The sequence below is a fragment of the Schistocerca piceifrons genome, chromosome 9, assembly GCF_021461385.2.
Source record: "Schistocerca piceifrons isolate TAMUIC-IGC-003096 chromosome 9, iqSchPice1.1, whole genome shotgun sequence".
NCBI classification, from domain to species: Eukaryota; Metazoa; Arthropoda; class Insecta; order Orthoptera; family Acrididae; genus Schistocerca; species Schistocerca piceifrons.
The window spans coordinates 176,265,093-176,278,437 of NC_060146.1; the positions used below are offsets into that span (position 1 = coordinate 176,265,093).

At 42.3% G+C, this 13,345-nt stretch overlaps 1 protein-coding gene across 1 annotated transcript in view; it reads right to left on the bottom strand.

Moving 5' to 3' along the window:
* Positions 1 to 13,345, bottom strand: part of LOC124716826 (serine/threonine-protein kinase PAK mbt) — a 127,029-nt gene that overhangs the window by 46,499 nt on the left and 67,185 nt on the right. The window contains exon 3 of the mRNA XM_047243379.1: positions 2,916 to 3,197. Within this exon, the coding sequence (XP_047099335.1) occupies positions 2,916 to 3,197 (282 nt within the window). The remainder of the gene's footprint in view (positions 1 to 2,915; positions 3,198 to 13,345) is intronic.

A 13,345-nucleotide genomic window follows, 5' to 3' on the forward strand; every position in this document is an offset into this window, starting at 1 on the left:
TTTGAAAACCTGATAGCTTGAAGGTGGAAGACGGGGTAATATGCGAGACAGAGATTACTGCTAAAACATCGTGCATGAGTTAATAAGAGTGAAAAACTAAATGCATTGTACCTAACAAAAGGTTGGAGATGGGGACGGCAAAAAATAGATGAATCAGAAAATCAAAGATGTAGGGAACTAAAATGGAGTGAAGAAAGAAGTAGTTACTGTGAATAAATGCTGATATGGAAGGAATTAACATAAATTAAGGCCAGGTGGATGGCGAGAACCAAGGACCTGTTGTAGTGCTAGTTCCCACCTGCGGAGTTCTGAGAAACTGGTGTCTGGGGGAAGAATCCAGATGGAGCGTTTAGTGGAACTGGCACCAAGGTCATGGCTGTCATGTTGTACAGCATGCTCTGCAACACGATATTATGTGCTGCCTGTAAACACCCTCTGCCTATCCCCATTCATCCTGACTGATAGTCATCCTGATGTCAAAGGCTGAACAGTTTTTGCATAACAGCTGATCTATGACGTGTCGTTTCCAGAGGGCAAGTCTTGCACGGGGGACAGTCACAGCAGTAGGAGCCACAGGTTAGGCAGATGGGTGCAGAAGGAGCATTGGGTCTGACAAGGATATTGTGGAGATTGCGACAAAAAGCTATTCTAGGTGTGGTGGGCAAAATATCAGACAGAGATGCTCTCATTTCAAAGCCTTGTTGAAGTAGCTGATTGGTACATCCAGACCAGGATAATACTGGGCGACAAGTGGTCTGCTCTGAAGTTGTTTTTTGGAGGGATCAGCAGTACCAGCATTGGATGTGATGGCCTGGGTAATCTGCTTTTGAATTAGGCTGTTGGAATAATTACAGCTAGTGAAGACGGAAGCAAGAGTGGTGGTGTCTTGCTGTAAAGAGCCTGCATCCGAACAAATATGCTTGCCTCAAATGCCAAGGCTGTATGGGAGGGAACATCTGACATGGAAAGGATGGCAACTGTCAAAATGTAAGTACTGTTTCTAGAATGAAGTTTTCACTCTACAGCAGAGCACGCGCTGATATGAAACATCCTGACAGATTAAAACTGTGTGCCGGACCAAGATTCGAACTCGGGGCATTTGCCTTTTGCAGGCAAGTGCTCAAGTCTTGTAAGTACTGTTGTTTGTTAGTGGGTTTGATGTGGATGGAAGTGTGTAGCTGGCCTTCAGTGAGGACGAGATCAACATCAAGGAAAGTGGCATGGGATTTGGAACAGGAGCATGTGAAGTTTAAATGGGAGAAGGTATTTAGAGATTCGAGGAATTTTAACAGGTCCGTCTCACCATGAGTCCATACGGCAAAGATGCCATTAATGTGTCTGAACCGAACTAGGGGCTGAAGGCTTACGGATCCCAGGAAAGCGCCCTCCAAGTGACCCATGAAAAGGTTGGCACAGGAAGGAGCCATCCTAGTTCCCATGCCCATGTCCCTGATCTGTTTGTATGTCTGCCCCTCAAAGATGAAGTAATTGTTGGTAAGTATAAAGTTGACTAAGGTGAGCAAGAAGGATGTCATAGGCTTGGAATCAGGTGGACATTGACTGAGGAAATGTTCAGCAGCATAGAGACCATGTACATGGGGGATGTTGGTATACAGGGAGATGACATCAATGGTGATAAGTAAGGTGGGAGTGGGATGGGCACAGGTTTCAGACACTCTAGGAAATGGTTGGTATCTTTAGCGTAGGAGGGTACTATGGGTCGCAGGTGTTTATCAACTACGGCAGATATACATTTGTTGGGTTCTCTGAGGCCAGCAACCACTGGACAGCCAGGATGATCGGGTTTGTGGATCTTAGGAAGAAGGTAAAAGGTGGTGGTGTGTGGTTTGAGTGAGATAAGAAGTTCTATGGCTTGAGGAGTAAGTAAATTTGTATATACAGGTGTGGTGTTATTTACACAAATGTACGCTGTAGGTTTTACTATTTTCAACAAATGAAGCAAAAGCAGGCTGCCAAAAGAACATTGCTACAAACTCTAAAACATCCTTTTACATGGAGGAAAAATGTTCTCCCATAGAATAATTTCACACATAATCTGCAAAAAAATATCACCATCAGTGGGCTTCAAACTCAGGACCTTTAGCACAGCAATCCGACACTCTACCAACTCACCTACCACAGATCTTCATATTCAGTACTCACAGATACGGTTTGCCTATACTCCATAGTTCTGGTATTACTTTTAGTTACCGTTTACGTATCTTCTACTGAACGACAGCACAAAGCACAAACTAAATCAGTGTTTTGGTTGATACTCTTATCAACACACAACATTTGGTACTGATCTGAATGTCTGACATCACCTGGAGGTTCGGGTGTCAGACTCATCACACTCGCTGAACTATGGCAGGCAGAAAGGAAGGTGATACAGCACTGACATAACAGCAGCATCTTGATTTCTAATATATGCAACCCTCAACATTAAAGTCTCACTCTCTCTCTCTCTCTCTCTCTCTCTCTCTCTCTCTCTCTCTCTCTCTCTCTCTCTCTCTCTTTCTCTCTCCAAAACATGGACACATCCCCCCACCCCACACACAGCATTAATCTCCTTTTATTATTTTATTTTAACTTTCTGTCACTACAGTCACCAGTTAACCTAAGAGAGGTAAGTAGTAATGTCACCATCTGTCTGTGAACTGTGTAAATTTTGTACTGTGTGTAATCATATTTTAACTCTTTGTGCATTAAAATTTTCGAAGGCTGAGCTTGGAGAACAGATGATCATTTGACCAAGTGAGCATGGAAAAGCACTAAAAAACACTCAGGCTGGCCAGTACACAGATTCAGGCTCATCTCCTCCATTCTAAAACCTAGCGCACTGCACATTCAGCTGTACAGGTATATCTGTGACTAGCTAGTAGCAGCACAGTACGAGAAGAGAGAGCACCACCCACCTTGGTGTTTATGTTGTGGGTGTGGGGCGGGTGGTGGTGGGGCGCCTGCTGATGCCACTGGGGCTGCTGCGGGCCCGGTGTGGCAGGCGACTGCGACACAGGCGGGCGGTACGCCCCCGTCACGGGTCCCACGGTGGGGGAGGTGGCAGCAGGAGGTAGGTTGCCGTTCGCCAGGTTCTGCTGGTACGCCGAAGCCGGGGTGCCGCGGTAGTCGCCACCGGCCTCAGCAGTGCGGCTGCTGCCGGTCAGCCAGTCTCCACCTTCTGGCGAGGACTGCTTCAGCTGCCATAAAAGGGAAAGTGTTCATTGTCAGGCTGGAAACATGGTAGCATGTATTTAAATCAAAAAGGGTAATGAAACCATTTAATAGATGGTGCAAAAGTTCACAGCGTTTCTGTTTTGCATGTTGGTATTTCGGTTGCTATGGGTTTATTATCGGCTGTCATTTACTATTTGTCACTCACTGACACTATTTGAGTTTACATATTGTCATTTTGTCATTTGGAGGTAGTGAGTGGAGCTGTGTGTGCCAGAAAATTGAGTGCCAAGTGGATATATCTGAACATTTGCAATATATTCTTCGGTTCTATTTCGGTAGAGGAGTGACAGCAGCAGAGAAAGGCAGAAACATTTGTGCTGTATATGGGAACAATGTCATGGGACACAGCATGACAAGAAAATGGAAGGAGAATCATTTGGACTAGTGACTATTCAGATTCAGGAAGAGCTTTGGGGCTCGATGAAGATTATTTAAATGCATTAATCCACAATGATTCATATCACTTAGTCGAGAACTGGTAAATGTGATGAAATGTGATCATTCCACCATCGTGCAACATTTGCATGCAATGGGGAGATTCCAAAAATCATGTGTACGGGTACAGCATGCTCCAAGCCAAAATCACAAAAGTCAGCGAGTTCTTGAACATGCTATAAGTTCGAATATAATAAATTTCCTCACGGAACATAAGCTTATATGCATAAACCGACACGGATTTAGAAAGCATCGTTCACGAGATACTCAGCTCGCTTTTTCTCCGTAAATTATCTTGCACACCGCAGATGAAGGGCAAGAGCAGGTGACATATTCCTAAATTGACACAGAACCACAATGCAAACTTGTAACAAAGGTCTGGGCAAACGGAATAAGTTCTCACACATGTGGCATCATGAATAAAAAATGAAATATAACATTATGTGTTGAGTGAACTTAAATACATTAAAAAACCATTTCCACGGGATATTTCTACATGGAAAATGATATTTGCAGCAGAAAACAGAAATTTAAGCAAGAGTCAACTGAAATAAACACTAGAATGTGGTAACATGCTCACTGGTGGTATGGCAGAGGTGCTCCTAAGTGAACAGTAAAATTATTAGCACAAAAAGAATTACTCTTAAGTTGCAGCAAGACAAATCCAATCATTTCAGATAAATGTCACCTTGCACAATAGATATATGGAATTCTTCTCAGAACAATTGTCAGGGTGTGTGATAAACTTTTTGTAGTACACTTTTTAATACAGTCTGCAAAGAAAGTTATTTTCTAATGTTAAACCACAGTGTACCAGGGACACCTAGCTCCTCATTTCAGTAAAGCCTAGTACTCTCTCAACACCAAATGCAATGGGCTTGAAAAATCAGCTGAACAAGAACAGTATCTTGAGAAGAGGTTATAAGATGAGCAGCAACAAAAGTAAAAAGGTAGTGTAGTGTAGTCAAATTAGCTCAGGCAAGAAATTAGATTAGGAAATGAGACATTAACAGTAGAAGCTGGGGGTTACCACTTGGGAAGCAGAATAACTGATGATGACAGGTCTAAAGAAGATATAAAATGAAGACTTGCAATGGCGACAAGATCTTTTCTGGAAAAAGCGAGTATGTTAACATTTTCTAAAAGTATTTATTCTGAGTGTAGCCATAGATGGAAGTGAAACATGAACAATACACAGCACAGACAAGAAGAGAACAGAAGCTTTGAAAATGTGGTGCTACAGAAGAATTCCACAGATTAGAGGGAAGATCAGACAAGTGACGAAAATATATGAAATAAAACTGAGAAGGAAAGAGCATTATGGTACAGTTTGATTAAAAGAAGGAATAGGCTGACAGAACACACTGTGATGCACCAAGGAATAGTTAATTCGATGCTAGGTGTAAAAACTGTAGAAGGATGCCAAGGCTCGAATACAGTAAGTAGGTTCACGTGGATGTAGGCTGCAATAGTTATGTAGAGATGAAAAACTTGCATAAGACAGACTAGTGTGGAGACCCACATTATTCTTCCAACTGAAGATGACAACAACAAACTTTAATGGTGACGACTACATCTAGTAGGCTTCTCCAAAAAGTAATATTTTCTGCATAGGCTGACACTGATGTTTCTTGCAAGAAACATATAAGGATAAAGACATTGCAACCACTGTTGGATGAATATCAAGATAGTGAGAGCAATGTTATGGTCTACAGAATGTTTTCTTAGGATCTCTAGACTCTTCCATGTGCAAGGCACTATTGACATATCTGTACTGTTAATCAAGTCCTGGAGACCATTTGAACACATATACAGCAAATTTCATTCCAGGTGAGGACAGAATCTTTACGCATGGTAAGCTGTTTTCACAAACAATAATTAATTAGTACTGTACTTAGTATGGAAACGAAAAAAATTTAACTGAACAGCAACAACATACAGCTGGTTGCTCACAAATGAAATTAGCACAAAGTAGAAAAGTTAAAGAAAAAGATGGGACAACAGAGGTTACAAAAGAGATGCGACGTAGGTGGTTATGTAGATATTACACTAAAATCAATAAACAAAACAATCATGGTAGTGAGCACAGAATGATTAGATATGAAAGAGATAATTGGGTACTGGAAGAGAAAATAAAATGACAAGATACAAACAATACTTTATCAAACTTTATAATCGCCAAGGAGAAATGAGGCCAAATGAAGCTGAGGTTCTGGTGTAAGACGATCATAGGTGACAATGCTATATGCTTTTCTGAATTTCAAAATAGCTTTGCATAAGCTCAGAAAGAACAAATGCCAACTTACTGATTAAATATCACTGGAAATCTTGTGGGCTTCTGTCACAGTGTGCGACTAGAATTGAACCATCTTGTAGCTGAAATTTATGTAACTGAGCAAATTACATTAGATTTTTTAAGAAAAGCAAGAAAACGTAAAGTGCCTTTATAGACGTGTAAAAACCAAGGAGGAATTTGGAAGGAGAGTAAAGTTCAGGGAGAAGAAACAAAAACTTTGAGGTCTACCTATGATACTGTAATTCCGTCAGAGACAGCAAAGGATCTGAAAGAGCAGTTGAACACAATGAACAGTGCCTTGAAACAGAGATTTTAAGGTGAACATCGACAGAAGTACAACATAGATAACAGAATGATGTCAGAATTAAATTAGACGATACTAAAGGAATTAGACACTCGGTGCTAAAGAAAAATGCTGCAGATTATATGGTACATCATGCAAGTAATGAGGAGGTGCTGAATCAAACTGAGGGAAAAAAAAGAAATTTATGAAACAACTTGCCTATAAGAAGCAATTGGTTGATAAGACAAAACCTGAGACATCATGGAATCATCAACTCGGTAATGTTGGGAATTGGGAGGCAGGGAAGGTGTAGAGGGAGACCAAAGGGCAAATATAGTAAGCATGTTCAAGTAGACATTGCAATACTTATCTGCAAAGGAAGAGACTTTCATGTAGGGTGGTTGTAATTTCATACATACGAGGGTCATCCACAAAGTAAGTTCCATTTCTATTTTTATCCGCAGCAGCACTACGATCGCAGTTCTGAGCATGCACGGCAGTTACTCTGACTCAAGGAGAAGACATGTACACCATTTTCAGATCTCTGCTGCTGACGTGTGATTTGTAGTGCTTCTTTATAGCGTCAGCCGTAATTGAAAATGCCGCCGCATGTGAAATCAGATCTGTGATTCGTTTTCTAAATGCAAAGAAAGTTAAACCAAAGGAAATTCACCGGCAAATCTGTGAGGTTTACGGACAAAATGCTATGAGTGATTTAATGGTTAGAAGATGGTTCAGACTGTCCAATGAACAATGTGATCAAGTGCACGATGAAGAACAAAGTGGACGCCCGTCTGTGGTTACTGATGAAGTGGTTCACACAATTGAAGAGAAGATTAAGCACAGCAAGTCCTAGCGACTTTCATCTCTTCTTACACCTAAAATCTGTCCTTGGTGGTCAACACTTCAACGATGATGACGAGCTGAAAGAACATGTTACCACATGGTTGAATACACAGGCGGCAACCTTCTAGGAAGAAGGCATACAAAAACTTGTGCCACGCTATGACAAGTGCCTACAAAATTTTGGAAGCTCTGTAGAAAAGTAGTTTAACAGTTGCAGATTTTTGTACAACAAATATTTTTTCTGTATCTGTACATGTTTGTTTTATATAACCAAATGGAACTTACTTTGTGGACATACCTAGTACATAAAAAAGGACCACCCTGCATGTTAAAGACCCAATAAAACTTAACCATATTTAATTATGAAAATTTCATTAACATACAAAATGTTACATAGTTAGCATTATACAAATTAAACGGAGCCATTACATTTAATGAAGGCAACTAGTTACTGCAACAAGAAATCTTTCATTAATATAGTGTTTTAATTTCCCTAGCAATACAAGAAATAGAGCTAAACAACATTTCCAGTTCTATAAAAAAATTTAACTCAATGTAGAGCAATTTTTTGGAAGCACTGGAAGCATGCATTATAGAGCTCCACTAATTTCTGAAGTCTTTTCTATCCTAAATTATTTTTTAATTTTGACCGCACAAGCTTGTAGGTGGTGAAGATTGTCTCAATGGATGCAGTGCTGGCAGGTAGGCAAGAAAAGAGACACTAAGAATGTAGTTGCAACAATGGGTCAGTGTTTCGAATAAATTAATCATAGGCATTTAAATGGAATTATTTAATTGTAAACACAAAAAATAAAAAAAGACACAATAGCCCATAAAAACCCAATTTTCCCACCTGGATTTTTTATTTTTAAGAACTGGGTTTTCCAGAACCCTGCTTGCACAAGATAGAGCACTGTGAAGGGTTGCACAGTCTTCTGACTGAAAACCACAGCAGCAGCAGTGGAGTTGGAGAAGCCTACTCGTAATGTGGTATGGAATAAAATGCCCATTGTTAGGTCACTATATATCATCTATGTTGATGAAATGATACAGAGGCAAAAATCAGGAAAGATGTAAGGCAGGATTGCTTATTGGCACCCCTGATATTTAAACTGTACAAAGATTGGTTGGTGGCTGGATTAAAAGAGGGGGAAAGGGACCAAACTACAAGGTCATCAGTCCCTTGTACTGAATAAAACAATTCCACAAGTGTAGAATAAAACGAATGAGACTGACAACTCAAAACGGAATGAAAGGAAAAATCACAAGAAGGATGAAGAGCAACAAACATGTAAATGGACAAAAGGGGACAAGCCGACCACAGAAACACAAGAAACGGGATGAAGAGATTAAAGCAACAACGCAGATTACCACGGCTAACTGACCGTGAGAATAAAAAAGGAGAAGCCACCCACTCTGCAACACATTAAAACCTCCACTCTAGAAGCACTAGGGTGGAGAACACAGAGGGACAAAGGACGTGCGCTAAAACTTAGATCAAATGATAAACACCACCCTCACGAATAAAATGTAAAACTAAATCAGCCGATGAGATGTCAGATAAAATAAGCAGCAATGAGTCCAGTAACCCAAGATTTTGTTGCTGGGCAGTCAAACTAGGACAGTGCACCAGAATATGGGCCACTGTCAACCAAGCACCACACCGACACTCAGGTGGGTCTTCACAGCGCAGGAGGTAACCGTGGGTCACCCAAGCATTGCCAATGCGGAGCCAGGAGAGGACAACTGAATCCCTGCCAGAGGCCCCCCATGGAAGACTTCCACACATTCGTAGTCTCTCTAATGACACGCAGTTTGTTGTGTGTACTGTTATTTCATTCTGAGATGTCCATCTCCAGAAGCGGTTTCTGCGTAGCCTGTTTGGCCAGCCTGTCGGGAAGTTCATTGCGTGGGATGCCGATGTGTCCTGGGGTCTAAACAAACACCTCTGAACAATGGGACCGGTCGATGGCATTAATAGACTCCTGGGCAGATGCTACCAACGGATGGCGAGGGTAGCACTGGTCAATAGCTTGTAGGCTGCTCGAGGAGTCAGCACACAGACGAAACGATTCCCTGGAGCGTGAAAGGACATACTGAAGTGCACGAGAGATGGTCACCAGCTCTGCAGTGAATACACTGCAGCTATCGGGCAAGCAATGTTGTTCAAAACGGCCTCTGTGGACATTGGCAAAGCCAACATGACCATCAGCCATCGAACTGTCAGTGTAAACCACTTCAGAGCCCCTGAACAGGTCAAGAATCGAGAGGAAGTGACAGTGGAGAGCGGCAGGAGTAATCGAGTCCTTAGGTTCATGCAAAAGGTCCAGACAAATCTGCGGCCTAGGTATACACCATGGAGGTGTATGTAGACGGACCTGGATGGGAGGTGGTAAAGGGAAGGACTCCAGTTCAGACAGAAGGGATCACACACGAACTGCAATCGTTAGCCCTGACCTGGGCCGCCGATGCGGGAGATGAACTGCCACGGGTGGAAAAAGGCGACGGTAATTTGGATGCTCAGGAGAACCACGAATGTGTGATTGAATATGTGATTGAACAAGGGCTCTGTAGAACTGCAGCAGAATATTTTTGAGTGATCTGCACCCCAGTTGGTGTTGCTCAGGCAGTGGAGGGCATTGAGGTGCTGCCAGCACTTCCGCTTAAGCTGACAAAGGTGAGGTAGCCAAGTCAATCGGGCGTCGAAAACCAATCCTAAGAATCGATATGCCCCCACTACAGCGAGTGGACTGTCATGAAGGTAAAGTTCTGGTTCCAGATGAACGGTATGACACCAAAAGTGCATGAAACAACTTAGCGGCCGAAAATTGGAAGCTGTGGGCGAGAGCCCATGACTGCACCTCGTGGATGGGTCCCTGTAGGCACCACTCAGCAACACCAGTACTGGTGGAGCAGTACGAAATGCAGAAGTCATCTGCATACAGAGAGGGTGAGACGGACGGCCCTACAGCTGCTGCTAGACTGTTAATGGCCACTAAAAATAGTTATACACTCAATACAGAGCCCTGCCGGACCCCATTCTCCAGGATATTGGGGGAACTACGGAAGGCATCAACTTGGAAACGGAAAGTACGGAGCGACAGGACATTCTGGATAAAAATCTGGAGTGGCCCTCGTAGACCCCACCCATATAATGTGGCAAGGATATGATGTTGCCAGGTCACGTCGTACACCTTGCGTAGATCAAAAACGCTGTAGAGCTCGCCGACTCTCTGTAATTGCCTCAGCTACTTCTGGCAACCACCAAGGGACTGTCTTGCACCAGGGGCACCCGAAAGAGCGACGGATCACATTTACTGCCACAGAAACGATTGTGGTAGTCACCTACTCAACCATCACATCGATTTTACCATGTGGGGGAGAGTCAACTCTGACATCAGAGGTAAAAGTTTCCCAGTCCGCCTTGTTTAAAGCCCATCTGGGCAGACGTCCGTGAGCCTGATGTCAAGACAGTGACAGAAAGAGAGAGAAGCGGTCACTCCACACAGGTCGTCATGTGCTCGCCAGTGGACAGATGGGAGAAGTCCTGGGCTGCAAACTGACAAATCAATGGACGAGTAACCACCTCGAGCCACACTGAAATGTGTGGCAGCCCCAGTATTTAAGAGGCAGAGGTCGAACTGAGACATCTTTGCCTCGGCCAGTAAGCATGGCATCACCCCAAAGGGGTTATGGACGTTAAAATCTCCCACATGTAGGAAAGGTTTAGGGAGTTGATCAATCAGTGCAGCTAATATGTTCAGGGGTATTGCACCATCTGGAGGAAGATATACATTACAGACAGTTATTTCCTGTGTCATCTATATTCTGACAGCCACAGCTTCAAGAGCATTTGAAGGGGCACATGTTCACTACAGACCGAGTTTAGGACATAAATGCAAACTACACCTCACACTAGATTATAGTCGTTACAGTTTCTGTAATATCCCTTATAGCCGTGGAGGGCAGGGGTCCGCATTGCCAGGAATCAGGTTTCCTGGAGGGAAATGCAGAAAGCAGGTGTAAAGCTTAACAGTTGCTGTAACTCAGCCAGGAGGTGGGAAAAACCGCCGCAATTCCACTGGAGGATGACATCATCATGAGACTGGGAAGGCATGGAACATTCAATGAGGCAGTTTATGCCTCAGGGTCACCTGCTGCCATCGACTTTTTGCCTGGGCAGTCTATATCCATTGTGTCTGAGGGTCTGGCGACATCCAGGTCTTCAGCTGATGCCAGAATCTCCACCCCATCCTCAGATGCAGAGCTTGATGGTAGTGGTTGTGTGGGTGCCATCGCAAGTCCCTTGTTCTTAGGGGTCTTCTTTTTTGATTTCTCATGCTGTTCCTTGGGTTTCCCTGGCTGGGAGGACTTCACTGAATCAGTCTCCGGGACTGAAGATGAGCATGGAGCCCTATTGTAATGTCTCTTGCAGCAGTCTCTCCGTGATATTTTCAGAAATTTTTATAAATTATATAACTCAGTACATATCTCGAAATATCTCTTCTTATCTTACCAATCCCTAAACTTTAATATACAATGATTATCAATGCAAAGTAGTTTCAAGCCCTATTATTCCTTGGAGCGTGCATTTACTCCATGGAATAGCTTCTCTGCTATCTATGTTTTCTCTTATGAAAAGAATGATTCAGATCTTGCCGATTAGCCGTGAAAGAATGAAGATGTATATGAATGTATTGTTGAACTAGTCGCCATCTTGATGAGATTCTGTATGAGAAGGAATTTAATACATGAACTAAACTAAAGTAAATGTGTTCGCGTATTATTTAACTGATTCTTATTGACAGTGTCTGCTTACTACGCTGTGTTGCACGGGATCAGTGGGGAACGTCTGTTTTACACTAGATGAACCTGCCATTTTGTATGCTCAAGATATCCAGTTTATTACTTTCAATAAATGGGCTGACATGGTCTTACCAGCAGATCTCCGGTCTTCCCCATGTGATCACCGAAAGTTAATAATTATTACAAATGTTTTCAGGAGATCGACCGACAATTTTCGTTGCACCGAGACTTCAAAATTGCTTCACTGTCTTATGGAATTTAAGTTAAGCTCAATTTAATCAGGATAGAACAGTATTGAACTGTGTGAATGTGATAAGCCTGCTTTGTGAATGAAAATTTCCATAATATACGCATGTTTTTTACTATCCTGATCAGTGAAGCTAAATCAGGTCAGTGAGAGAGAGGTTTTTAAATTTCAGATCCCACAAAAATTATTAAACTATGGACAGCTGCTTTTGGGCTCTCCAGCTGCTAGCAAGTGTCATCTTTCCCAATAGCAGAAACCTGGGAAGGGAGTGACACATGGGACCACTTCCTAGCGAGAGGAGCCGAAGAAGCCTTACCAGGGTGTATACGCGGACAAGGAAAACAAATTCCCGGATTTTTCCCAGTTAAAAATATATTTTCTCCCGGATGAAAACACACTTTTTCCGTGTTAAGCGACGATATGCTTTCCCTCGGAACTGCAAAACTTACCAATCCTTTGACTGGTTACGGTTTTATACAGGGGCGGTGAATTTCCCAGCACTTTAGAAAATGAAACACAGGGAAAAAGACACATTTTGGAAATATCTTTGAAGTGCAGCAACATGTACACTTCGTATTACGAAAGTATACATTGGAAATCCACCAAACACCGCATGTTACTTTCCGAATCATTGAAATCGAGACTGCGAAGCACTTTTGTAAGCCAGTCATAGCTCATGTAACGTGATCTCGCCGGCCAATGACAGTGGATATTCAGAGCAAAGGTCACGTGATGTAGTCAGCCAACAGCAACATCACTGTTCAGTACCACGAACACACAAACAGAGAAAGTTAATAGTTTAAATTAATATACATAGTGTTGCTACAAGGAAAGCAAAGCTTTCACATATAATATTGATCTCTAAGGTCAATAAGCTGCAAGAGAAGCTAAGCTTTCGCATATAATGTTGATCTTTTTTGTGCATGTTACACTTTAAGATATATCATACAAATGTGCCAGTAAAATTTTTAATAACGACATAAATGTCTGATCTTCAGGATTCGAAATTCTTCTAAATGGCTCATCATCAAAGAGTTGATTTTTAAATGAGAGTCAAACGCTCTGTGATTTAAGAATTCATGGTACATTATCGCACATAGTTCAACTTGCGTGAAAGAATATTTACTTTGAAAGAATCGCTTTTCAAACCACCATTCGTAATATTTTCCCACGACCTGTTAGAAACAGGTTCGTTTCA